The sequence below is a fragment of the Corvus moneduloides genome, chromosome 1 (assembly GCF_009650955.1).
Source record: "Corvus moneduloides isolate bCorMon1 chromosome 1, bCorMon1.pri, whole genome shotgun sequence".
NCBI classification, from domain to species: domain Eukaryota; kingdom Metazoa; phylum Chordata; class Aves; order Passeriformes; family Corvidae; genus Corvus; species Corvus moneduloides.
The window spans coordinates 127937014-127964986 of record NC_045476.1 but is presented as its reverse complement, the minus strand read 5'-3'; the positions used below and the strand labels follow the sequence as shown (position 1 = coordinate 127964986).

General features: G+C 39.2%; 2 protein-coding genes and 1 non-coding gene across 10 annotated transcripts in view; 1 reads left to right on the top strand and 2 right to left on the bottom strand.

Moving 5' to 3' along the window:
* The window catches only part of PDE7A (phosphodiesterase 7A), a 76162-nt gene extending 74022 nt beyond the window's left edge, over window positions 1-2140 (top strand). For all 5 annotated transcript variants that reach the window (XM_032126601.1, XM_032126611.1, XM_032126580.1 and 2 more), the window contains one exon: window positions 6-2140. In XM_032126601.1, the coding sequence (XP_031982492.1) occupies window positions 6-217 (212 nt within the window). In that variant the 3' untranslated portion in view covers window positions 218-2140. The remainder of the gene's footprint in view (window positions 1-5) is intronic.
* On the bottom strand, window positions 1301-27940 carry MTFR1 (mitochondrial fission regulator 1). Of its 4 annotated transcripts, none has more exons than XM_032126637.1 (8): window positions 27730-27854; window positions 21455-21597; window positions 18043-18141; window positions 12646-12764; window positions 9279-9517; window positions 7284-7542; window positions 7011-7179; window positions 1301-2307 (listed from the first exon to the last, which is right to left on the bottom strand). In XM_032126637.1, exons 2-8 carry the CDS (start codon window positions 21518-21520, stop codon window positions 2302-2304), a joined length of 957 nt encoding a protein of 318 aa, XP_031982528.1. In that variant the 5' UTR covers window positions 21521-21597; window positions 27730-27854; the 3' UTR covers window positions 1301-2301. The 4 variants fall into 4 exon arrangements, with proteins under 4 accessions (XP_031982528.1, XP_031982520.1, XP_031982548.1 ...); XM_032126629.1 differs by lacking the exons at window positions 1301-2307; window positions 27730-27854 and adding exons at window positions 3741-5413; window positions 27875-27940; XM_032126657.1 differs by lacking the exons at window positions 1301-2307; window positions 27730-27854 and adding exons at window positions 3741-5413; window positions 27904-27926.
* On the bottom strand, window positions 15457-15529 carry TRNAV-AAC. Its single transcript has one exon. It is a non-coding gene; the product is annotated as a tRNA-Val (tRNA).
* Window positions 27941-27973: the final 33 nt, after the last annotated feature.

Below are 27973 nucleotides of genomic sequence, written 5' to 3'. Positions count from 1 at the left end.
TGAAGGTTTTATGACTTACTTAGTGGAACCACTGTTTGGGGAATGGGCCCGCTTTTCCAACACCAGGCTGTCACAGACAATGCTTGGCCACCTGGGACTGAACAAGGCAAGCTGGAAGGGAGTGCAGAGGGAACAGTCTGGCAGCGGTGACGATGTCGACCCCACTTTTGAGGAAATGGACTCAGACATTTTACCTCAGGAACCTCGATTGTCCTGACCTCAATCTCCATGACAAAACTGCCTCTTCCCTCGATATCTGCACGGTCGGATTAAAGGAGACACATGCCAGCCCAAGGTTTTGGTGAAACGGTAAAATGATGCCAGCATTATTTATTTCCAAGTTTTCCTTTGACACAGACCATTTGACCCAGAATTTTTTTAAGCCGCCAGATCTGAACATAGAGCAATATGCACCCGCCTCAGTTGGTTGTCGTTCGGAACCTCGAATATGCAAAGCACAGCAGTGACTGAGCCTTGGAGCAACGGGACGAAAGCTTCATTGTGCCCCATGGCTTTGGTTTTCTCATGATATTTGGAATACAGTCTTCAAATCAAAGACTTGACATGGATTGTTCCACTCCCTTGGAATTTAGCAAGACTTGCATAAATGTATTCAAAGCATACCTTCCACTCAGTCCCTGTTTTAATACGGAAATGTGAAGTGCCCATCCTTTGCTGCCTCTGGCAAGACTTGATGTTTACAAATGTACTCTGAAACTATCGGTTCTAGACTTAACCTTTGCGCATGGCTGTGAAGGAACCACTAACTTGGGTTTTTTGCTTTTTTAAAGAAAAAGATCAAATCTGAGACTGCAGCTCTTGTTTCTTTGGATGCCAGAAAAGCCTCCCATTTGCCATAATTTTGTTTGTGCACTGGGAACTGAGCATTCATTATAGAGCACAGCCAAGCTTTACTCCAGTGCTATATGGGAATGCAATTTTTTAACGGCGAAAAAACACTTCTGAATCTGGGAAGGGAAGGGGTGGGGGGGAAGCGTCCGAACTGCATTGCGATTCTGCAGTGGGAACATCGCATGTTGTTCTCACTATTGTACACTTGAACTGCACATGCAAGAAAAAAGGTGGAATGTCTAAACACCATAATCAGCTCAGGGTATTTGCCAATCTGAAATAAAGTGGGATGGGAAGCGTGTCCTTCAGAACAAGGGTACAAATGCCCCTTTCGCTGCAGCGTGTGTGTATGTGTGGGTGTGTGAGTATGTTTGGGACGGGGGAGGGCGGGAGGGCTCGGGGAAGGGTTTGAACGGCAACATTTTTTTTTTTGGTTTTTTTTGGTTTGTTTTTTTTTTAATTTATTCTTTTAGAATGTGACAATTTCATGAACAGCCACACTGGGGAGGAAACTGTAACAAATTGCTACAGATGCCTTAAACTATGCACAAAGCTAAGTGACCAAATTTGTTTTTGATTTGAAAAAAAAAATAATAAAAAAAAAGTGCATTGTTTACGTATTCCTCCCTCTACTGAAACATTACCCACTGATGGGTTTTTGGTGGGAAAAGGAGAAAATGTTTTTTAGGACAAAATTAAAGGACTAATTTTAAACTTAAAACATTCCATTTTTGTAATTTGTTTTACATTGTTTTAAGTACAGTAAGCACAACTGTAATCTAGTTTGAGAAACTGGTGCTTTCTTTTAGTTCATTTGTATTTCCCTGTTATTATTGTAAAAGACTGTTTATTAATTCTGTTTACAGTTTGTTGCAACAGCCATTTTTGGAAGAGAGCTTCAGTGTAAAGCCATTTGTAAAGGCTTTGCCATATTCATTTTAATATGTGCCTGTTGCTGTTAACTTTTAATTAATAAAACAAAATCTTTTCACATAATGCTCCTGTACATTTAAGTTATGACTGAGTCCAGTGTTGTGGAAAGGTAGCTAAGGTTGCAGTCAGCTTCCACTGTAAAACTAAGCCAACTTTTGGATTTGAAAATACTAGTCCTCATATGCCAAAATTTATTGCCTCTTGGAGCTTGGCCTTTTACTGTTTGAAAAGCAAATCCTGACTTACCTGATTGTTTCCCTTCTAAAACTGTTTATTATTCTTTCATGTTCCCTGAAGTAGTATCATTAATCTCAAAGTGGCCATGTTTAAAGAAATAAATTTCTAATGAAACCATTATTTCGAGCCTGTGTGAACTTCCTTCCTTCCTCCACTGTCAGTGCAAGTTCTTGCTGTTGTCTGACTCCAGCAGAGAAGGATCAGGTGGGACAATGAGATCTGGTTGTAATTTGCAGGAACAGAGGAGCCATTTTTAACAGGGTGCCTTTGAAAGGGTGTTCAAAGCTGGGAGAACACAGAGGTAACGACTGTGTGAGTAACTTACTACAGAGACACTGCAGAGAAACTTCCTACAGAGAAACATTTAACTGGGTTAATGGGGGGAAAGTATTGATTCCTCTTGGACCTTTTTGAATGAAACATATTCCAAGCCTGCAGCTATTTTCAAAATGACCACTAAAATCAGTATCTGATGATGTCTTCTGTGACACATTTGTAAAAAATGAACTTGGTTTAAAGAGTATCAACTGCATTTGTTTTGCCACTTGTTATAGGCATGTATTAATACGTAATTTTAATGAAAATTAAGATTGATGATTTTACAAACAGGTATATAGAGTATTTCAATAGAGTATAAAAAGCTTGTGATTTTTAACACTGTGCAAACTTGCTGTCTTTTGCTCTGACAGGACCAGAGCAGCTTGTCAAAGTGTAAAACAGGAGTAGTTTTGTTCTAAGCACCCTTCCTGGAAAGGGGTGTCTATCTTTTCCTACCAGACTGGATTTAGAAAGACTGGTTCTAATCCCACCTCCTCATGTATGTGGAAGTGTCTGTCATTAGACTTGCATTAAAGAAAGAAAAAAATCATGCATTTTCTTGACCATGCTGGCTGGAAGTGCTTTCTACAAATCTACACTGAACTTTAACATTCCTGCAGCTTCCACATTTCACGTGAGAGCCGAGAGCCCACAGGTGCCAGGCACAGGACCCAGAGCCCCACAGAAACGTGCTGGGGAAGGGGGCCAGGCCCCCCCAACGGTTCCAGCTGACAGCTCTGTTCCCTGCACTGTTCTGTACACAGACAGACACAAACAGGCCTCAGGTTATGTCCAAGGGCTCTGCCCAGCCTCCATGGATGGCCTTAGTTTGAGCACTTGAGGTGTTTTTCTGTGGGCAGTGGCATTGTGTGTAATTTCAAGTAAAAAGATACACATTAAGATACGGTATAAAACAAGTTATTTGGTGGCAACCTTGTGATTTTGTTTTCTTGCACAGACGACAATTTCTTTTGCAGTAATTTTAGATTCCTGCTAAAGCTCACCATCCCATTTCTGGTGCTGGATGCCCCAGTTCAGATGGGCAGTGTCAAGAGGTCAAGTGACATCCTGAATTTTACAAGTTAATGATTTAATTGGACTGACAGAGGAACTGAGCGTATCAGGGGATGGAGAGGCTGTTGAACAAGTACCTTCCTGCTATTTCTGTGGTGAGGCATAAACTTCTCACTGGTTCCTGAGAGCCCTTTTTTGTTTGTTTAACCAGCATGCAACTGAGTTAACAGCATGGGGACCCTACTGTTACTCCTGCTGCACAGCAAGGTAAGCAAACCAGCCCTGGAGGAGATGCAAGGAGGTTGTCACTACACTGACTTACAGTCACTGTAACAGAATGTAAACTTAGGTCATTGTGGCTGCTGTCATTTGTAGAGTACCACAAATCAAATATGCCATGTTTATTTTATCTGCTTTTAATTTTATATAGTGACAATAGAGCATAAAATACAAAACTTAAAACCAAAGTTAACTTTCACAAAGGTGTTTTAAAGGCACTTAAAAGGACTTAAGGACTGCATGAGCCATCAGTAGGACTGATGGCAGAGCCTTTGGAAGGAAGTTACACTGTGTATGTATTAGCACCATTTCAAGTTCCACACCAGAAAACAAAGCTCCTCCCTGTACACCCTACATTCCAGTTATAAGCAGCAAAGCTTCTCCATCTTCAGTAGCCTCGTCAGCGCCATTCAGCCGTCTGTATTAAGTAAGTGCTGCTTTTGCCTTTTCCTAGAAAACAGAAGCTCCCAGAGGCACTTGTACTTGTCCCAGTAGCCAGGATCAGCTTAGAGCACTAAAAATACTCAGGCTCAGCTTTGTCAATGCTCATCCATGGTCAGAGCAAACCATGGCTTTGTTTCAGTGTGCAGCTAAACTGCAGCTCTTGGTTCCTGAACAGCGTTTTTGCCCTTAACTTGTACCTTCATCTTGAGCCTTTCTACACCTGTGCCTGGAGACATGAGCTCAGGTGGCTGGTACAGGTCTGGCAAGAAATAGCAGCTGCATGACGGCCCCAGAAGGGATTCCCCTGGAAAATGGGTTACAGGCAACAGCTTATCCCATCTCTTCCCTGCAACTGGGGCCACGAAGGGTTGTGCAAGCCCCACCTGCCAGAAACACACCAGGGAGCCAAGACAGCTGGGGAGAAGGTGTCCATGAGCATCTCCTAGAGCAGCAGAGATGAGCCGCTTTTGGCAACTTGCACCCCACAGTACTTTGTACCTTTGTTTTCTTATCTACACCACTTCATGCTAATTAATACATACTCTTATTCTTTTACTCTGCTGCTATCTCCTGACTGTTTCAAATTCCTTTGACTACCTATTCACAGAGGCTCCAACAGCATGATTTTACTCTTTATAATGGCCACAGGATGATGCAAGCAGGTTTTACTCTCTTACCCTTGCAAGCTCAGGTGAAACAAACAAAAAACCCTGCACAAAAATGTACTACTATGTAAAATTTAAGTGACCTCTGCAGCAGGTTCAAGTTTTCATTTTGTCAGTAAGAAGCAGAGCACCTTCTGGTTTTCTATGAGCTGAAAATCTGCTACAGTTAAGTTTAAAAGAAGGACTTCAACATGAAGATTTCAGTATCAAATTACACATTGCAGTGCAAATTATAGGCAGAGCTCACATAAAACTGATATTAACTTAAGAGTGTATCACCATCATTAATAACATGTACACAAATTTTTAAGGTGGCCAGTTATGCAAAAACAATGTTGTAGATATAACTTAGTGTTAATAAACTAAACCCATCATATAAATCTGAGTGGAAAGCCAGGCCTGAATACAAAATTAATACCTGAGTATAATGGTCCAATTTATTTCCCTTGATAAATCACATACATACAAACATGTTTAGTGCCTCATTTTCTACATTTCACATTGGGTCTTTCTGTGCTGTAAGAAAGAGACCTCTCAGTACTAGTACTATTTGCAACATAAAATATTTTATACAAAGCAGCTTAACAGTCTTTTGCATAATAATTTTAACACTAAGATTTTTCAATTAAAGTCTTCATTTTTCCTGTGGACTTCAGCATGTGTGGTCCAAACTGGAAAGAAAACCAGAAACGTGTTCAGATTGCTTTCAACAGAACCGTTGTTGAGCTTCTATCTATCCAAGTAGTAAAAGCAGAACTTGGGCAGAAATAATTTCCTTTATCATCCTGCTTCTCTGCATGCAGACATCGCAAAGTAAAGGGAAACTTGTGTTAGGAACAGTTTAAATGGCTCAGAGGAGGGAGCTAGCGACCTGCTGGAGCAGGACTGGAGGCAGTTCACTCTACCACAGTAAATAAGGAGATAGATGCAGTTATCTTTACACATTGACAACCAACTGCTCTAGCAGCAGTTTAACAGTACTTCTGTTCTTTCTCTACCCTGCGCTGCTGTGCAAGTCCTTTTCAAAACTGTCATACAAAGATCCCATCCAAGTCTGATCTAACAAAGTTAGATACTGGTTAAGAAGTGACGGACAGATTTTATTAGCTCATTATGGACCAACATTCTATCATTTAACAAAAACCTTCAATTTTCTTAGCTCTTGAATACTTGATGATCCTTAACCTCAAATGAGGGACTGTAAATTTCAAAACTGGAAAGTCATGAAAAAACCCTGTGTGAATAAATATTGCCAATTCCTATTCTTTTCCTTAATGCACCAGAGATGCTGAGGAAATGTGATTAATTCTTGGGAAACATCTAGCCTTTTAGTTAACAGCCTGAACACTACAGAAATATACCACTAGAGGCCAAGAGGCAAGTAAGTCATCACTAATGAGCTGAAGTACTCAAAAGTTCTGAGATCTGTGGCGTGGAGGTGTTATTTTCCTTAGAACTTAATTCAGAACATAGCCAGCTTTTGGAGTTTTATGTGCATTTTTTCAATTGCGCAAATGAAAAAAACCCTCTTTACTCTTCCTCTCTAGTTCCACAGCACGAGGCTTCAAGGACTGCTGACAAATAAAACTGATCTGTACCAGGCTGGTTTTTCAGTATGTGCATATTGCTCATACTTGTATCTTGAATGTTCACTGGTGAAAAACCAATTTCAAATCAATCTGAAATAAACTAGAAGCTATTAATAACTTGTGCCATGTTAAAATTTCATTTTAACATTCTCACACTATAAAGAAACTGCTTTTATATACTCAGCATTTCCAATTATCAGAAGAAACTCCCTATACCAAGGAACCAAGGTCCAGCAGGCATTCTGAACAACTGTTTTCCAAATTCCTAGGAACGTCTGGTATGTTTCAGGATCTTGCTTCAAAGTTTCACCTGCACCAGCTGAATGGTTAAGGTTGGTAGTAACAGGCAAACTCAACTCAGACTGGATTTGATGTGAGTCCTTAGCAATGGTGTTTTCTGATTATCAGATGCTTGTGGCAACAGAAAACATTTTTGGTTTAAAAAAATAACAAAACTGTAACAGGACTTTTTAAAGTTAGGGCCAAGACAGTACACAATCCTAAGACTTGCCACTAAAAATGTGACTGCTGAAAGTCCTGGCACATCAGCAGTACTGCACAGGGTTTTGTGGATAGGGATGCTAACTTGTAGGGATCTATGCATGTTAGCAGAAAGATGTAGCTTGGTTTGCACAACTGTAATTTAGTCCAAGGATGTGTTCAGAATCACAATACTCACCAGCACCACCTCAGTCTGTGTCTTTGTTTCAGCCTTTGGAATCACTTTTTCTGTTTCACCTTGGCTATCATTTCGGTATCGGTAAGCAAATTTCTTTCTGAGAGCTTCTGCTATTAATGTAGCAGGATCTGCAGGCTGAGACACTTTAGATTTTGTACCTTCTGAGGATCTAGAAAAGAAAATGGCATCAGCATCTGTCTCACCCTCAAATAGTTTCAAGTCATAAAAACAAATTATTGCCAATCTCGGTACATTGATGTTTATGTTTATTACCTTTTCACTGCGCGCAGTTTCACACTGTTCATGTCTTTGAGGATTTCTAGCATGTTTGGTACTTCAGGCTTCTTTGGCCCATTTTCCACCACATTCTGGCCAGCGTTCATTTTTTTGTTTTTCCTCTCTTTAATGAGCTCAATCGCAGACTTATTCTGTTGCAGACCTGAGGAAGGAGGTGGTGGCAGAGGAGGAGGAGGTGGTGGCGGCGGTGGAGGTGCAACAGGGACAGCAGCTGAAGCAACTGGACTAGACCCAACTACAAATGAAACATGCATTACACGTCAGTTTATTTGTAACTCCCCTTCACACGTCACAAATGCTCAGGTAAGACAATCACTGTAGGAACTTCAATTGCCTCCCCTCTGCCACCTTTAGATTGTCATGTAACTTCTTCATTCCTAAACCACCTAAGCAGACTCAGCTAAAAAGCCGCATGAAAATTCTTCTTGAAAACTGAGAAGTGGCCTTTGAAATTCCAGGTGCATTCATGTCTTTACTGCAATGGGATGGACACCACGATATCTTTTAGTTATGTTCTGCCCCTAATGTTACCAGTATTTCCCTTTCTTCTCAGAGGCAGCTACTGAGCTGGAAGTCACAATCTGCCACATAAGCAGTGTTTCTTCCTATCATCACAAACAAGAAATTACCATACAACATTTTAAAATGTATATATCAGATATCAAACAGTGCTTAAATTGAAACTTATTCCAGCTGTCCAAGGTTGAGGATTTTTAGGCCAGCTACTCAATCTGTCTCTACTCATAGAGATTCTTACAATAATCTTTAGGCAAAAACTGGTGTTACAAATATAGTATCAGTAATAACCTGACAAATCAATGAAGAAACCTCTGTTTAATTGCACCTTAAAAAAAAAAAGAGAAAAATCAGATCAAACTAGAGTTTTGAGGCTTGGAGTATAAAGTGTGCAAAGACGTTTATAGAAATAAAACAGAGGAGTCTACTCCGTGTACCTGTAGGCAAACACACAGCATCATTACCACGTTCTACCAGAAGAGGGAGGTAAAGATGATAAAATAAAAATCTAATTTCCCAAATAAATAGAGGTAAAGGGAAAAAATTAAAAATAAGTTAGTAGTTATTTCACATGCCCCCACACCCCCATAATTAAAATTCAAGAGTGAAACCAGGTGATCCTTAAAACTGTTTCATAGTTTTGAATATGAGCAGTTCAGGAAAAATAAAGTAACCGCTATCAGTTCACAGCTAAACGAGCATCCGAAAACTCAGAATATGATTTTATACACAAACATAGGCAAAGCTGTACTTGTTAAGTGACCTTAGGAAAGAGTGACAACCAAATGCCTGTCATCTGCAGTTGACAAGGGCCGTCTCCTGCTAATCTCCGAAGACTTGAAACTGAAAGGAGTCAGAGGTGAGGGAAAGAGGAGAAAGAAATTCAGGAAAAGAATTCTTCTGTTTACTACCAGAAACAGTGCACCACTTTTGGTTCCATATGGACAACGTGTCTGGTCCCAGAGATGACTGCAGTAAACAATTAATTGCCTTTTCTGTTACTTGAGATGTATATTACAGATTCCAAAAGCATAATTAGCATCTTGTATGAATACTTAATGACATCAGAGAGCCTATTTCCTTACGGAATGGAAAGACTTCAGTGCTAGTAATTAAGTTACGTTCTTTTAGTTTGGTTTAAGCCATCATGTTTATCATGAGCTTTGCTCTGAAAGCTGTTTAATACTTCTTTACTCATTCACAGATTCAGAACTCTGGCAGATTTACAGACAAACATGAAGCCTTTAAGAACACTAAAAAATACAGAAAATCTGGGAAGTCACTTGTTTTCAAGACCTATTCTGTAACCCTTGGTTAGTGTGCCAAACTAACCAAAACAATATGGAAAAGTGCTTGGTGTTGCAGTATCTCACAAAAAAGAATTAGCACAATATTAATTATAAAAGGGGCACATTCATGAAGTCATTTTTGCTAAGAGTACAGAAAATTTAATACCTGTTGTCAAGTTCTGCTGTTCTTGCAAGGTTACAATTTTGGCTATTTGTGCTCTTAAAGAGGCCAGTTCATTTTCTAGAGCACTGATCTTCTGCAGCGCTTCTTCATTTGCCATCACTGCGCTCCTGGGCACTGGCTCCTCTTCCGGGCTTTGTAAGCGCATTTGTCTGCGTGGGGACGTCCTGGAATGATGTGCTTCACCTGGAAGAGGCTGAGTTGTTTTTGACCAAACTTCTGACCTGTAACAAAAATATCACAACATATTTTAAAGGCTTTGATACAGACAGAAGCTAAACCAATGTTACCTACAAATCAGGGGTGCAAGTCGAAGACCTGACTTCAAAATGGTCTTTATACAAATCACTTCCATCAAGACCTTAAATAGTTTAAGGTAAATAAGAGGTTCACATCCTGTCTGTTTGCATCATGAGCTGTGTTTCTTCTCTTCCCCCAGAGAGCGTTTTGTAGAATCCTTGGTTTCAGAAAAAAACAGGAATACATTCCTCCTTATCCCAGTCTATTTCTCTGCCTCAAGCCTATAGTATATTTTATTTGAATGAAAATTTAATTTTTCTTCCCTTAAATGCTACCATTTTTCCCCGTGGGCAGCAAATAGCTATTTGCAGTTGATTCCTTTGAAGAAGGAAGAGTTTCTTAGTTCCACGGGATATTTTTTTGTACTGATTGGATTTCTGAAGGGACAATCCCCAATTTTAGCAGCATTGGGAAATACAGAGTACATGAAACAGTTTAGTGATGCAGAGACTGCTTGTCAGTTGATGGGAAAGGGTCTCATACCTAGTTTTCTAACACAGTCATTAGAACTATAGAGAAGAAAGTTTCATGCAGTTTGTAAGAGTTGTGACCTTCCCTCCGCTTCTCACAAGAAAATGTAACTCTGTTGCCTTCCCTTATTATATCCACCAAAGCTCAAGCCATGTTAAACACTGAGGCATTATTGAGCATCTGCTCAAACAAGTCAAATAAGCCCTTACAAAGACACCAGGATTTAAAAACTGTTTATCTCCAGAATCTGAGGAACCTGATTGAGTTAAAGATGTCCCTGCTCATTGCAGGGGGCTTGGACTAGATGGCTTTTTTTCTTCCAATGCAAGCTGTTCTATGATTCTGTTAAGTAGAACTGGTAAGGACTGATGACAAGAGATTATCATAAACTTTAAAACACAAAACATGACCACATACTTAACTCCTCAATCCTCCTTAACATCAATTCCAAAACTTCTCAGGCATGCCAGGATTCCATTGTTTATTTAAACACGAGAGTGAGAACAGGAGCTAGTAGAATGGCTTTTGGAAATGGGTAGAACGGCTCCAGACTAACACAGCCCAAGTGCCCCATCACTCTGGATGCATGGATTAAGCTACTGTGGGTGCTCACCATGTTAGATCTGCAGTTGCGCTAGACCTAAAGCAAGATTTAAAGCTAGAACAAGCCCTGTGCTCTGACCACCTTAAACCAGGATTACATACACATTTAAGTCTTCCATGACACTGCCAAAAACCATCAGCACAACTTGCAGAAATTTGATCAAGGAGAACTGAATACTATCAAGGATGGTAACATTTGGGTGTTGCTACCTAGATAGGAATAGAGAGCAACTAAAGCTGAGAATAGGATACCTTCTATAGCAGCCACCTTCCTGCTCTCCCTAAGTAAGGTGGAAAGAGCCAGTGGTCACTTCACTCCTTAAAACCTGCCTTCCAGAAACTCTTTAAAGGAGCAGAATAGCTAAATAACAAAGGGTATTTTCTGCTCAGAGCAGTCATACCATTTTAAGGAGACGTCTTGATTGTAATCTAACACTGTGGAAAAATATTGTGCCTGAGTTGTCACTACTGCTCTGATTAGGGGTAGAGGAAAAATGATTTGTCATTTAGTTGCTTCTTCTATAAAACTGTATTAACAGAAAAAAACTATGTCTGCAAGACTGTTTACTGAATTATACAGTGGATAAATATTTAACAGTAACACCTATGTGATCCTGTCGAAACAGAGAATTTCAAATGCCTGGAAAACACCTAATGCATACCAGCTCCACTACTAATACTGTGCACAGACGTAATAAACAGTGCACACTGAAATACTCATATTTGCTAAGTAATTCACTTACTGTGCTCCATCATAAGCTGTTTGCCTTAAGGTCACAATGTATCTGCAGGATTATTTTAGTCCCATCCCACATCCATCTGTCCCCGCTCCCCCCTTCCCATGCAGACATTTCAGCAAATATGCAGTCCTACATCTTTTATAATAGGTTCTTTGAAGCACCAAAGAGCCATTCTCCCTGTTGTCTCCATAAATGTAATTGCTTTACAGTTCAATCCTTAAACAAAATACTTCTGTGCAAACAAAGTGGTATCGGACAGTTAATTTCCTATGTATCAAATAGACTTCAGGAACAGTATTTCCCAAACAAGTGCTGATTTCTGTGACTCCCCTCTGAGTTGGTGAAATTAATGTGGTGGTGCCAGAATGTGTTATGCAAAGCTTCACTGTAGCAAATCGTGTTGGAGGGCATCTCGGTCATTACTAACCTATTTTATGCTTTCAAATTAAGAACAGTATCCTCCTGTAATCTCTGAAGCCAACAATCTGTGCCCTTCTCTGACACATTAGTTTGTTTGGAAGAAAAACCTCCTCTGCACTACAGAACTGTACTTTTGTTTCTGGACAGTCTGAGCAGCAATCTGAATACGATGGAATAGAGAACTTCATCCCTTCAGCCGACGTGTTTCATGTAGTGACAGTGCTGTGTAGAACCCTTGGTCCAACACAACAGTACCTATTGCCTTCACTCTGGACACAGGTGCTCACATGCTTCCCTGACAGTTTTTGTTATGAAGATTAAAGATGGAACACAAATCACAATTTTTTCGTTGTACTTAGCAGACTGTGGAGCCTTAACCAGAAAGGTGAAAAACAACGTGCCAATTACTGGATTGCCAGAATGACCATTGCTGCTAATGAGGAAGCTGTACAGTTCACTGCCCCATGGTAATGACAATCGCAGGAGAACTGGAGAATCATGGTTAGCAACTGTGCCATAGCACACCAGACATTTCTGTTGCTTGAAGCTATTGTGTGCAGTTCTTTGCAATACATAAATAAATAAAATCCAGTCTTCCTTGTATAATGCCAACCTCCTGTATGTTTTCCAACCAGTCTTGGTTTCATAATCCTATTAGTCAAACCTCTACTACTTATTTTCCAGACCCTACCTTTGTCTCTTCTCCCAGCATTCAAATGCTCTCTGTTAATAGTAATGCACAGCAGATTCTCACTGAAGAGAAGTGAGGTTTCTTCCTCTCAGTTCGGAAATTCAGAGAGAAGATTTCAGAAACATACCTGAGCCTTGTAGAGACTTCACCTTCTTCTTCAGCAATCCATCCCACATCTGCAAAGGAGGCCACTGCATCTTCTCTGAGTTGAACAGAACTGTTTCCTTCCGTGACATGAGAAGTAAGCTATATTTTAAAGGCAAGATTGAAGGTTTTAGAGTCAATATTCCCAGGTCAAGTCACATTCATGTTACCCAATACTTCTGCTGAGGCTACATGTAACTATTAACACATACATGCACAAAAACATATCTGTAGACTTGAAACACTTATTTCTGTCCTGTGCTCAGTCCAGAACCATTTCACTGACTTCAAACTATTCAATCCATGCTGCTGAACACTTTGCAGAAGTTCATGGCTGACTACATACACTATCACATGATGCTAATGAACATTAAAAATCCAATGCAAATTGTTACGTTAAGGACAAACAAACATCAACATCCTCACACAGTTTTCTATATTAACTCAAATAGTATGTTTTCAAATTATATTCATGACCAGTAGTTAAAAAAGACATTAAGGCTGCCAATACTTCTTGAGTCTTTTGCTCTGATTCAGTATTATTTTTACAGAGAAATTCTGCCAAAGTTTCCTTTTCTCTACAACTTCTGAATTTCTGTACAAGACGTATGTACATCACACAGGGGGAAAAGAAAAGCAAACAAGCAAAGCAACCCCAAAACTAGGCAAAAAGCCAATTCTACCAGCTCAATAATCACAAAGACTTTGAGTGAGAGGTAGGATACAATCATAACATCATACACTATATGCTAACAATCTTATTTACAACATGCCAAACAAATGGACCATCTTCCAGCATGGTTCTGGCCATTAGCTTTACAGCTGTTTGAAGCCAAAGGTGACCAAGGCTCCAGAGACTGGAACCTTTCTTCCATTTCTAGTTAAGTGACCTGAATGATGATCTGAAAAATTGTTTGGACCATCAATACTTGCTCCATAGTCACAACTCAACAAAATGGTTTCAAATCTATTTCGAAATAGATTGGAATGCTGCTTCCCCAGGTCAGACAAGGGCATGTGTTCAGTCACTGGACTCCTGAGCAGCCTGGGCTCAGTGTCTCAGCAGATAAAAGCTACTGAAACAATTTTCAGTGATTTGCTCTGCTCAGTCTTTCACTTTGAGTTAAATATCTCCAGTGCATATATGCCCCCTCTTCTGCTTGTATTCCATAGAATCACAGAACCGTTAAGGTGAGAAAAGCCCTCTAAGATCACTGAGTCCAGCTGTCAACCCAACACTACAAACAAACCCACAGCCAAATCTGCACGAGTCCTTGCAGCTGTTTAAGTGCTGCCTGTGGCCAGCAGTGGCCAAGAAGCTGGGAATACTGACAAAGATGGTGGCAGTAGGTGCCAGTCTGCCAGGAAAGCCAGCATCCAGCCCATTAGCAGGTAGATCACTTTTCAAGGCAACCCCACACTGTAAGAGCAAACTACTATGAAATGTTAGCATTAATCTGAATTTGGAGCAGACCTATCACAGCAGGACTGCAGTCTGGACAAGGTGAAACCATTTCAGAAGAACATCCACACATATTTCAGTAGTAGTAGCCTCTGACACACAAGTCTCAGGAAAAGAGAAGTTTTGGGCTTGGGGCTGGTTTTTTCCCTGGGTACTGTTGCAAACAGCCTTAGAAATTGAGATTAGTTGTCTTCACCTCACACTCTCACTTGTATGAGAGTCTTTATCACAGCTCCCAGGAGTGTGTATTGGCACCATCAGATCATTTGGAAACAACAGGGTTTTTTCCAGGTAGCATCAGCACAGATGGTAATATGTTTATCACATTAACAGTTGTGCCTAATACCATTACAGTCTGCCTCTCTTTAAAGCAGTCTAGAGAATACTATATTGCATGTTAGGATTTTTGCTGTTTGAGGTTTCTGTGGCATTTTTCTTTTTAAAAGTAAATACAAATTTTCAGGACCACAGCGTTTGTATTAATGTTAATGGCAATTTGAAAAAATCCATACTACATCAGCCACTTCTTGCAGGTGATACAGATTTTTCTGGCAGTAATATCACCATTAAAAGATTGAAGCCAGTGTTAAATAAAGGCACTACACACACTTGAATCAAAAATAATTTTCTAAATCAACAGTAAGGAATATATTTACCACTGCCAGGATTCCTGCATCATGAGATAAATAACTTCTAATCCAAGATTTAGTAGTAAGCCTTCTGTTATATTGTGATACAAGTTTCTTCTTAATTTTAATTCTTATTTATATATAAACAGAATCTGCTTGTTACCCCATATACAGATGTTTCTTTTCTCTATCCCTAAAAACAACAAAGCCTTCCTCAGCAGTGGAATTTGAATTTCAAGTTAATGCAAGATTTTTACTTGAAGGTGAAAAGCCAACAATTATCTCTCAAAACCTTCACCGGCCTGTAAACACCTCTGTGACTACCCTATTCCTCCAGTCAATCCCAGCTGAAGAAAACCTGAACAACTGCCCTGCCAGCACCTAAAATGGAGAACGGAGTCCTGAAAACAGAGGCCCAAGTTCTACTGGATGGCAGGAACTGAATGAATCAGTAGCTGTAGCCTGCTTTTCTTTCTCTGGAAACTGTGCAGTTGCTTCCCCCACTTCCTCCTTCACAGGTTTTTTGCCTATCTTAGCACGCATGTATGCTGCACACGCAGACACACAGACATGCCTGAGGGCTGCAGACCCATCACGGATTTCTGAAGACTACACACACTGCAGTGTTTTGGCACCTCGAGTTGGAAGGGACACATAAAGAATCATCGAGTCCAACTCCCAAAGAAAGAGTCAGCCTCGCCAGTGTTTCCGCCCGGTTTCGAACCGGGGACCTTTCGCGTGTTAGGCGAACGTGATAACCACTACACTACGGAAACGCTGCTCGGCAATGAGGCAGGGCAGGTTCCCTGCTCTTTTGTTTGCTCCAGGAAGTGGGAAGTAGAACAGATATTTTTATACACTTGAGGACAGAATAAAAACCTCTTGTTTCAAATTACTAATAGAGTTATGTATTAAACATTTGGAAATACTTCAAGTAAGACAAACTTGCTATGATTTTTCAAATTAGCCCAGTAAATTTAGATGTTTGTTACATGCACACCAATTTATTAGGAGACTTTTACTGAGTTATCAGGTATCTAGCAGACGAACAGGAGAAGCATGGGACAAAAACAGAGAAGCTGTAGCTGAAGGATGCTATCTTGAGAGACACTACTGGAGGTTTGGTTGAATCTATCTAGGCTATACTGCTAAGTTTAATTTTATTTTCTCCTAAAGACTACAGTAAGTCTAAAAAATATGACATACAAAAGATCTGTAAGAACTATTTGCATTGGTTCATGCCATGTAGAGTACATAACGTACATAAGCTCTGCCACGTCTTACTGAATATGTAAGCAGCATTTCAGCATTTAACAGTTAATTTAAATGTTGACTATAGCAAGATCCACAGAGACAGACACAACAACCGGTAGACCTCAAACATCAAAATGTTTGGCTACTATTCTTTTTTTCAGACTCGCTGAACAAAAGCATGCTAGAAGGTAAGTATGAACATTACAGAGATATTCTTTCAATGTGTCTCATTCATTTATCACAAGGAAAATGAAGACTGTGGAAAGTCTGCTGCTCTGGGGTTAGAAACACTGATTACAAACATGCACCCTCAGATGATGCAAGTAAGATTTGATCCGTTTTTTTTAAATAGAGTGACTTACAGCAAGGTTCAGTTCATGGTCCTTTCATAATAGAGCTAAAGCTGGCAAGAAAGAAAGAGGAAGAGACAGCTATAGGAAAGCGTCAGCTGCAACAGCACAAAAACGATTGAGATCAGCATTGAACTTCACTATAGACTCTTAATGCTGAGGTAAAGACACAAAAACCAGATGTTAGCATCACACCTAACATGTTCAGCAGTTTATATATTAAAATAGTTTAGAGTCTGCACAAACCAAATAAATTTTAATGTGTTTGAAGGCTCAAATTTTGAAATTCCTATTTCTAATTAAATCAACTCCCACAGCTGTACTTCTATTTTTAGAATCCTTTCCTTTCATCTAATAGAAGGTGAATGTTTATACTTTGTGTACACACAAAGCTGAATGAATGTCTCTTTAACAGGAATAAAAGGCAAATGTTATATTTTTATTAACAGAATTCACACCAAAACCTTATTTATGTATTTATTTATTTATTTGCTTAAACACTAAAAAAAATCAGGAACAGATTTTCCAGATATATCTTACCATTCCTTGCAAGAACATAAACTAGAAATGTCTTCCTTTATGTACCATATTAAGAGAAGTCAGTATTAGGCAAACTATCTGCAAATGAGCATCATCTTTCCCTGTATGGCCTGTACAGTATAGAAAATCAGACACACAGGAGGACTTCACTACCTTTTAAATCTGAAGCACAGGGAGCCTTATTGCTAGTAAAAAACCTAATTATATACTCAAAAGTTTAAATCCAGCATGTCATTTGTTGTCCTCACCTGCACAAAACCCCACATCCCTTTATTTTTTTTTCAGCAAGCCACTAGAAATGTTGCCCCCGGGTTTCTCAATGTAATTTTTTGAGAGGCAAAATGTTAGCATGGCTTTTACTATCATACCAACAAGGCTTCTATGGTAACTTGAATGATCTGGTTTTGCTACTGTAATTTCAAGTCTAAATATTGTTCATAAATTTCATTTGTGACAAAGAAATAAATTTAAACATTGAAACATCTAGCAGTGTGGAAATTACTTTATCTTAGTGTGGCAGCTGATTCCCTCATTCATCTTTACACTCTCCGCCCTTGCTCAGCCCACGAAACATTCCTTTCTCAGCTTGAATTTCAAACACTAAATTTCTCCAATTCTATACCCACCCCCTACCTCTAACACCAGAGTTGAAGAGATTATGTGTAATAGCTTCCGCTTTCCCATCTGTTCTTGAAAGACTCATTACAGAAAGCATGGATTTTCTCCTCCTTAAGCTTTTACACTTGCTCTTTACCCTACCCTTTCACCTACACAGTGTCAGCCTTGTATTTTAAACAAAAGCTAACAGTGTACTTATGTTATCTTGTTACTAATTTTTTGATTTCTGATAAAGTTGTTTATTTTCCCAAGTATTTTTAACACTGTTCATCTTTAAATGCCTCTTAAGCCTAGCTTATAAGTACTGTTTATAGAAGTAAGTTTCAATCATTTTTCTCTTTTACGAATATATTTTTTTTCAACTTTCTTATTTGGAAAAAATCTGAACTGGAAACAGAAAGAACTTCAGTAGGCTAATTCTCCTATGTCTAGTTTATCATATTCTACTTTTACAAACCCTCTAGTCATGAGCAAATCCCTTCATCAGTATAGTGAAACACAGATTCTAAACTGTTGAGAACACCTACCTGAAAGTGAACTCTCGGACACTGTATAAGAGAGAGGTTAGTACCAATTTTTCTTACAATACTTCGAGATGAACCATAAGGCTTGCTTGACCAAAGCACCTGGACGGGAAGAATAAAGAAGCCAGCTGTTAGGAAACTGATTTTTGTATCATACTGTAATAGTTCTCCCTTATCTTTCACACTATGCTTGTGCTACATGTATTTAGTCAATCCTTTCATGCTATAGTATGATATAATGTTTATACACTGAATTCTGTCTCAGTGAACTCCTTACATTCTACACACGAACTGGCGCACATACATTATACACCATCATTACAATATAGCTAGGGCTGCTTAAGGTCAAGACAGCCTTTGCATTAAATCTAAATTCAAAGCAATAGATCAAGTAATGCAGAAGACTTCAGGAGCTGAAAAGTATCTTCAAAAACACAATATTCCAATTTTCAAGATAATAAAGAACCTACATTCAGTCAACCACCTCTTTTTACAGGGTTTCAAGAAAAGCCACTCAATCTTTAAAAACCCATAAAGTTATATAATTCTTCATTTCTCAAAATATCTTTTTTCTTTTTTAATTAAGAGCTAAGAACTCTTCTAAAACAGGAATAGTGTCTACCATTCTTAATAGAAATAAGTATCAGCTACAATAAATATAAAAATGTAATCGTGAAATTAAAGAGCAAAGGAAAAGTTAAAAGGACAAAATAAGAGGAAATTTTTGTAAGAAAGGAACTTTGTCCCCTGCCCCAAAAAATAGATTCACCTAGAGAAAACTCCCCACAGCAGCTCAACACACCAGGTTTCATTAGAACTGTTTCTACTGCAATTTAGATCTCCTCTATGTTGTTTCAACAGGGATTCGATTACGCTGGTTTTTTGTTGTATTTAATATTTACCACAGCATTACGAAATTAAATAAAATGGGAGTTTAATCCTAGGAGAAAACCACAAAATGAGCCAGAGCAGAAGGAAAAGCCCCAGAAAGAAGTAGGAAAGATTTCAGCACAGGCAAAGGCAACAAAACCAATGCAAACAAGAAAAAGAATAATGAGAAGACTCTAACACAGGGTACATTGTTAGTAAACAATTAGAACATTGTATGGTAATTTCAAAAACTTGGCCAGTGTTTAATTATGGCTGTAAATATGAATTTACTAGTCAGACCTTAGTTTTTAAAAGATCATAGCTTCAAGCAAACTTGACATCCTGTTAGAAGTTTGCCCAACAAAGAAAACAGAAAAAATCCAGGCTATTCTGGATTGGCAATGGCAATATAGCCTGTATGGTGACTGTAGTGGTGCTGTGGGAGTTTCATAACACACAGCTGAATATTTTGATAAAGTAAGCAAAGATCACTACTCTTAGATGTTGAAGATTCTATTAAAAAGAAAAGTTTATGTTCCATGGTATTGACCTCCAGATTATTTCACAAACTTCACACAAACATTTTGCCTATTTCTAGTTCCTATCCTTCTTTCCTCTGGTTTTACTGGAATGTAAAAATTTTGACAAAATAAATGTGCACTGCACATATGCTATGCTACATCCTCACATCAGAGCTGCAACTTTGCTATGAATCCACCCAGGTCTATTTTTTTTTTTCCATTCTATAAAAAATACATTCTCTTGCTTAATACACTGCTAAATTGAACACAAATTTTTCAATGCAGAGTAGTCTATTGATGCTGCATTTTGGTTGCCTCAACAAAAACCTCACATTTGTGCCTATCACCTTACTGTTTGTTTACATGTCTAAGCAAACAGCAAGTAGATCAGTGGCCTTCTAGAGAAAGTCACAGACAAACAGCACTACAGTAAGACAGTCTCATTATTCACAATTGATTCTGATGTTTAAAGCAAACTGTTGGCAAGAGACTCAAAGTGATGGGGCATTGAAACAAATAATACCAGTCAAAGGAAGGCTTAATTAGTTGCAGAAGTATTTCCACAGCAGCAAGAGAGTCTAGACTACACGCTCTATTACCAACATAAGTGCAATGCATTTTAAACAAGCAGCAAAACTTGTTTAGATATTGCACAGACCACAGACAAGTTGTTGACTAGCACTCAAAAATACTTGGTTTCCAAATGCCCTTGGGGCTCTTCAACAACAGTGGCTTGGTGCACCAAAACTCTGACTGACTCAGTTTTGGTAATACAAGATGTGCCAGGACATTATTTCAGAAAACTGCATGCAAACTGTGCCACAAGGGATGAAAATAAAGTCAGCTCCCCGCTCAGCTGAGCTGAGGTCTCAGCACTGCTCTAACCAAGTTCATACAACTTCTTGTTGACTTGAAGCACTGGCTGAGCTAGTCTGCAAAATGTTACTTAGTCATACACTTCTATTGCATCAGTGTTTTGGTGTTGTCCAGAACAGCTGACACCTGGAAATGTAATTGCATTATCACAAGCTTGATACAAGTAGAGAATGGGGAGAAACAGATTAAAAAATTGTTCCTCCTCCTATTGAGGCTGAAATTGCTGAATTACCACAGTGCTATAATGCAACATATTCTTGTACTTTGAATTTTCAAAGTTACATGAAATCTCAGCTCAAAATTCAAATAAAATCCTAAAATACAGATTCTTGTTGTCAATTTTAATTTACACTGTAGAAACAATTTGCTCTTCATAGATTCCCAAGACTGATAAAAGGTTCTACCACAATAATACTAATTAAATAGTGCACATAGCTGGTAAGGATTTCCCCATTCTTAAAACATTAAAATATTTCATTTTAATATTTCATTTAATATTTCAAATTACAGGGATTATTGCACTGAGGCTAACATTTGTACTCAAAATAGCTTCCTAAAGGTCCCAGAGACAAGCAGTTGATATGTAGCAGCTCTCTGTCTCTCTCTGCTAAGCATGCAAAGAAAACTCTCTATATAGTCTCCTCCAAGAGGAGAGCTATGCAGGCCTATTCCTCTGTTTACCCAGTAAGAACACAGCTGTATTGCTCTCATGCACTGTAACACCTCCAGAAGAGGTAACTATAGCACAGAAGAGATCAATATAGCACAGTTATAATAATCTCAATTTCATGGGATTTTTTATGTCTCCAAGGTAAGAACAAGAAATAAGATTATTTTTTTAACACTGTTAAAAATGAGATGGAATTCTCCTTCAGCTTCAAAAGACACACGGAAGTGCAGCATGAAAAGCAGTGTTTACAAAATAAACAGTTTATTAGAGCCAAGAGGAACTGCATAGTACTTTTAACACATTTATTACTCAATATTTCAGTATCCAAGTCATAAACTTGATGACTTTTCAGCAATACAGAATCATCCCAGTATTGAGTATCCTTCAAGTGCTCTGCTAGATAAGCACAAACTAAAATACATGAAGTGCTTTCTATACCTTGTTTTCTGAAAACATAAAGCAAGTTTGAAACACTTACTGATTCCATGTTCAATCCAATTTGTTCAAAAGCCATCCTAATTAAGCGCTTCAGCCAGCAAATCATCTGGACTGGAAAAGGCCTTTTCAGAATTGGATTTAAGCCTTCCAAACCTACAAGGCTGCCAAGGTTCCATAGTAGATCTGAAACGAGACACATAAGAATTTTAAATACATGTTGTGGAACATGTACAGAAGTAAACTGCTACATTCCTAACAAAACAAGCTTTAGATACAAGACATATTAGATGACAACTATACCTCATGCTGCAAAGCAAAGGCATTCAGAGGGAATGTACTTAATACAGGTAACAAAGACTCTTTAGTAGTGTCATTTTTATAGAATCACAGGATGGTTTGAGTTGGAAGGGACCTGAAAAATCATCCAGTTCCAACTTTATTTCCATGGGCAGGGACACCTTCCATAGACCAGGCTGCAGAGGGCCCCATCCAGCCTGGCCATGAAAACTCCTAGGAATGGGGCATCTGCAATTTTTTTGGGCAACCTGTTTCAGTACATCAGCACCCTCATGGTGGTACGTACCTAATCCAAACCTATCCTCTCTCAGTTTAAAGCCATTGCCCTTTGTCCTGTCACCACATGCCCTTGTAAAAAGTCCCTCTCCAGTTCTCTTGTAGACTCCTTCAGCTACTGGAAAGAAATCCAAGCCGTTGTAAAGTTAACAATTAAAAAGTTGGGGAAAAGACTGCTCACTTGAGCTTGGACAGACGATGGCATTCAACAACTCTAAGTGAGCATCAAGCCCTATGGAATGCCTGCAGATGGGGATTAGCACTAAGATTGAAGTGCCATACTCGTATCTAAAACTCCTTTCTAACAGACTGCTGAAAGCTGATCACCTCTCTTGATTCACATTCTCTGACAGCTTTGTTGTTCCTTCCTTTTTCCTACAACCAAGGAGAGAAAGGAAACATGGAAAAATGACTAATGGAGGAAAATGACAGGAAAAACTGTAGGTGTAGGACATAAAAATATTCAAGCAGTTTACAAAATTAGACAGATTTCAAATTTAGTCTGTTTATATACGCTTCCATTCACTTAAATCACGATGGTTTTGTTGCTCCTCTAGTGAAAACAGTGTAGTTTTTCTTTAACTGTGTTCTACACCAGTCGTAACGTGGACACCGCTGAGAAGTGTATGCCAGCAAAACCAGGAAAGGAAGTCACAGATTTAGGTTTACATTTGTTTTGTGTATTAGGCTGGAAACAACACTCTGTTGATCCACCCTGAGGAATGTATTTGTAGTATGAACAAGAGTGTTGCCGAAGCCAGTCTATATACAGACAGGGACAACTAAAGCAATGTAGCAGCAAGGAACTGGCACTCAGGAAGTTTCAAAGTCAGGAGATGGAAAAGCTATGCTGTTTGGAAGTGCCTACAAGCCCTACAGTTAAACCATCATTGTTTCCATTACAAACTTTTTTCAACAGTTTACAGCTCCTTAGTAATAACATACTTCTTGCAGAGACTTGGCAGAAACAGTACAATTCTACAGTTATCTTTTTTTAGACAGGCTTTAAAAAAAAAGTTGATATTAGTTTCTCATCATCACAGGATTTTCTTTTGTTTGTGACTAAACTCGGAAGAAACTATTAATCTACACTACGAGATCACAATGGAAACTGCAACTGTTTTAAGAAAAACAATAGGGAAGAATAATGGGGTAGCTATCAAACAGCCATGAATACAAGCAACAGTCATTCATAATAAAGAAATAAGTCATGGACTTCTTTATGGAATGATGGAGAAGGCTATTAGGGAAGCATTACCATCTATTTGATCTATTATTCCTTTAGGCATCTGTTATTCTTCCCTTACACAACCTATTATACAGACTGTATGGATCTTGGATCTCATTGCACCTGCTGTGTTCTTAAAACAGGAAGAACACAAACCTTCTACATGCCCCACATTGGATTTGGCATCATATCTGTCACCACAGACCTGCAGTGACATAAAAGAGAGAGGAATGCTCCTTTAAAAGAGGAAACCTGTTCCAAAGGTGTGATTACATGTGATACACTCCACCTTATTCCAAAGTCCAGACTTGTTCAACAAGCAGTGTGGAAATCAAAGGAAGAAAAATGAAAGCTGTATCAAGACAAATTCAAACAAAAGAGAAAAAAGCTAGAGTACTGCTGAGCAACTGCAAAGACAGGGCTGGCTGAGAAAGGCAAGTGATAGGACTAAAAGGAATGACTGTATCCTGATACATTGGTCTTTCAGCCAGCTCCTAAGTTTGAAAGTAGTCAGTCATGTTTTCCTTCAGGCAGAGAAGAAAATGTATGATTTTGTTTCTGATCAACTGAGAGGCCTGAGTCTTCAAAAACAGAGACAATTTGGACAGAAGTGAAAAGTGAATGTTAGAACTTCCTCTGAGAAAATCAGAGTAGGTCCAGAAAACTTCCATGAATTCAAGAAACTTAAAGGCAAACAGGTAAAAGAACAATACAAAAACTCAGAAGATAACCAATTAAAGGCACAAAACCAGATGCAGAAAAAAAGTAGCATAATACAAGGATGACAGAATAGTACAGATATGAAGTAGTAAGCTAAAAAAGGCAAGGTACAAAACAGGTTCCATCTTACAGGCATAAAAAAGTCCTGCACATATTAGCAGTAAGAGACAGGATAGACAGCCATGATGTAACAGGAGAGGAAAGAAAGCAATGAGTGATATGGATAATCTGTATGTATTCAGTGTTTTCACCTGACAATGGTAGATAAGACAGACAGGTGTTAGAATGAATTACAGTCAATGCTGAAAAGTTATAAGCATCCAGGACAACAATATCTAGTGAATTTCACCTTGCAAAGTTCAGAACTTGTCAAGGCAATTTCTGAAATACTGGTAATTCATTTCAGAGACTTTTTAAATGGGATTCAAAAGACCCAAGAATAAAAGAAGGAGCATAATGATACAAAGCATTAGGAATAGTCCAAAACATTTATCCTGCCCTAAAACATTAAGGTAATCTTTTATAATTCCAGGTTCCAAGACTTTGATGGCTGAACATAAAAGAGAATTCATTCAACAAAACAACTACTTCAGTAAAATTAATATTTATAGTTCACTTTGTAAGTAATTGTTTCCTCTGCAGCATAAATACTTAAAGTACCTGAGACTGGGGTCATCAACGCCTTGCTCTTGTCAATGACCTGTCTGCTTTTGCAGCAGAAATGGCTGAAATCAATCTGTAAGAGTGCAGAGTACCACTCTGTTCTGGGATTAGTTTCCTTAGTTTGTGGCACTACGGAAAACCACCATGTTTGAACAACCTCCAGCTAACCTGTTATCTAAAACGCAAATGCTTCTAAGCATATCAGATTGATATTTTTATATGATCATAAACTTTACAGAATTATCTCCAGGCAAACTTCACACTTATTTCTTTCAGACTACATTGCACTATACCTTTCTTCACAGAACTCAGCTATTTCACAACTGGTTTATGTGCCAAGAACAGACAGGGTTCATTCCAAAAGAAACTGCTGGACAGCAAGAATGAAAGCATTAGCAAATTCTTCTCTCATGCTCCATATACATGCCAGTTTCAGAAGCAGGAGTTAAATGTTTATTGCTTTTAGTAAACAGAATAATACCTCTTCTAAAATATTGATCTTTGTGGTATTTATCCTCTGTCTTCTTGGTGCTACCTACAGTAAATATAGTTTAATTCCCCAAACATTTCCACAGCTCTATTTATACAATGAAGAGCCCTCAGTTATAGTAATATTGCCATAAAAAATGGTCCTTCTGCTCTGCCTCAGCAAAACTATTACAAGGATAAGCAGCAGTCATAGACAAGATTACCAAGATGTCCGAAGAGCAGTAACATAACAAATTACATTTCACTGCATAAAGCATGAAGGGATTGGAATTTCACAGGTTCATTTCAATGAAACCCAAAAATTAGCAATGCTGAAGAACTTTCTTACTGATATGGAAATATAGAGGAATCCTTGGTTTAGAAATGAGGAGATCTACGTTTCCAAGCCCCCTTGAGCTTGTTTGCCCCTACTTTTCCCAACCACTTTTGCAGGCTCCATCCAATACTCTCCTATCAAATATCAAGTCTACAAAGCTGAGAGATAACATTACTTATAAATGACAAAAAGTTCATTAAATAAATACAAAAGCTTTGGAGTCTGTACACATAAGGCATAATATGCAGTAAATATGAACAGGAGCCCTTTGCCAGGCTTTCTAGTGAGTCCTACACATGAAAGATTAAAAGAAAGAGAAATCAAATGCAACTGCTTTCAAATTGAAATTCCTCTGTGTGTTTTTTCCAGTGTTGTATTTATCCAAGTCCTTTTCAAAGCATGAATTCTTGATCTTTAAAGGAAATTTGATATTCATAGTTTTCTTACTGAAGTAGGTTTCTCTCATTCACTTAAGACCCATACAAACATAGAAGAGAACGACTTAATGGGATTGATGGAGCAGATTAACCTTAACAAAGAATAAATAAAGGCACAAAATCTGAAAAATGAAAGGTTCAGTCTCTAAATTAAAAAAGCGTGGCATTAAGAAGTATAACATTTTCTAAGAAGCACTGAGTTCAAAGGAATACCAACCACATTAAAAAATCAAAAACAAAAAGACCAGGCTCCTCCTTATTTTAGCAAGAAGTAGGGCAAGCATATCTCCTCAGTCTTTTAGACTGACACATGACCCAAGTTCATCTAATAAAATTACATCCACAAGGAAACATTATTAAAAAAGTAATAAAGGAAGATAAAGCCAAAAAAACCTATTATCACAACAGCCAAATGGGCAGGAAGAATATTCTGATGGAGGACCAGACTCTGTTCCAAACTGACACAGACCAGCTGTAAGTAAAGTAAGTATGCATTTGGCAGAGTCACATAGCCAACAACAGAGGTCTGTTTTTTGGTGTGGAAGCACCCCAGTACTTACAGAAAGACCTGTTCGGAAAGATGTGAAGAGAGAGATAAAAGTCAGTGAATACTACAGGGACAATCTAAGCTAGTACTGGTATAAAATTTAAAGCAGGAATTGAAAATCATACATACTTGCAACAGAAGTTGCTAAAGCTTTCTTAAAAATATAGCTCCATCATATTTACCGGAACATGCAAAACCCTATTAATCCGATTTCATTCATGTTATCCTATCTTGCCAACTAAGGGCAGAGAAAATAAAAACCCCATGTTTCAGCACTAGTTTAATCAAAAGCCTTTGCTCAGCAATGATTATACCTGCACAGTGCACTATGATACCAACTGAGAGGTAAGTGAAACCCTTCAACACCTATAAACCACAAGGTATTATATGACACAGACACAACCAAACACCTACACTTCGCTGCCAGACAGACAGACCTCTCCACCAGCTGCTGTGAATGCCCGTCTTTCTGCTACAGCTTTGAGAGACAACAGCAGCTAAGTCTCATTAACAAAATGGTGTGTTTGTCTGAAAAAGCATTTAAAACGTCCAATATTCCCCTCAGATATCTCTCCGTAAAAATGTCGAGTTCCTACACACAGCAATCGTATTTTAGCTCGCGACCCCTACGAAGCACATTATTTGGATTCAGCAACAACTAACCAGAACTTCTAGAGCTGATGTGCAGATAACTCAGCTGCCTCATTTTTATCACCTAGGTAAAAGTCAGCGGGGATCAGAAGACATAATTCCTATTCATTTAATCTTTGTAAATCTTGCCTTCACAAGAGCTGCAGAGCGCTCTCAGGACAGTACGTTAATATTAATGAAGTACTACTGACGCTGCCAGGCAGCGATCAATGCACTACGATTGATTTCTGCATTCAAACTCTACTCACCCTCAATATCTGGAATTTCAACAGCTCGTTAAACAAAATGAAAACACGCACCTAGTAAGTTATTTATTTATGATCACTACAGAAGAACCTGAGCACGGCAGCAGGATCACTAAAGGTGCACAAACGTAAGCTTACAGAGAAATAAAAGCACCATGCTCCTTAAAGCCCATTTTTCCTCTTACACGCCAACTCTGTATTTTAAAGCCTCCTTTAAAAACTTCCCTCAAACTCCTCCATATTACCTCCAGATGATCTTTTATTTACACTATTTCCCATGACCTGTCACCCTCCCATCGCAGCAGTTCGCCTCCAGGAACAACAGCTTCGGCTCAGCACCCCGAGGCGCTTCCACAGTCCTGCCCGGCACCTGCCCTGCCCGGACAGGCCCGGGAAAGGAGACGGCCCTGCCAGGGGAGAGCGGGGCCGCCCCGAGCGGCCTGTACCTGCTTTCAGCCAAGCTTCTCCTCGCGCATCGCCCGCCGCCCGGGATCGGTCGCACCAAGAGAAGCTGCCCAGACGGAAAGGGCTGCCCAGGGGGAAGGGGAGCACCGCGGGCCGCCGCCCTCGCCTCGCCTCGCCTCGCCTCACCCACAGCCACGGCCGCCGCGCCGCCTCACCCCCTGCTCGCGCGGCCGCTCGCGACCCTGCTCCGACAGCCAATCCGCGGCCGGCTCGGCGCCGCCCGGG

Bases quoted from the DNA above. Each gene is read 5' to 3' on its own strand.
- MTFR1 (XM_032126629.1), bottom strand. From the start codon at position 21,520: ATGATTTGCTGGCTGAAGCGCTTAATTAGGATGGCTTTTGAACAAATT. The intron at 7,543-9,278 runs GTATTAAATTTT...TTTCATTTGTAG, and splicing joins ACAGCAGAACTTGACAACAG to TTGGGTCTAGTCCAGTTGCT. The intron at 7,180-7,283 runs GTAATAAACATA...TTTCTTTTCTAG, and splicing joins AAACTGCGCGCAGTGAAAAG to ATCCTCAGAAGGTACAAAAT.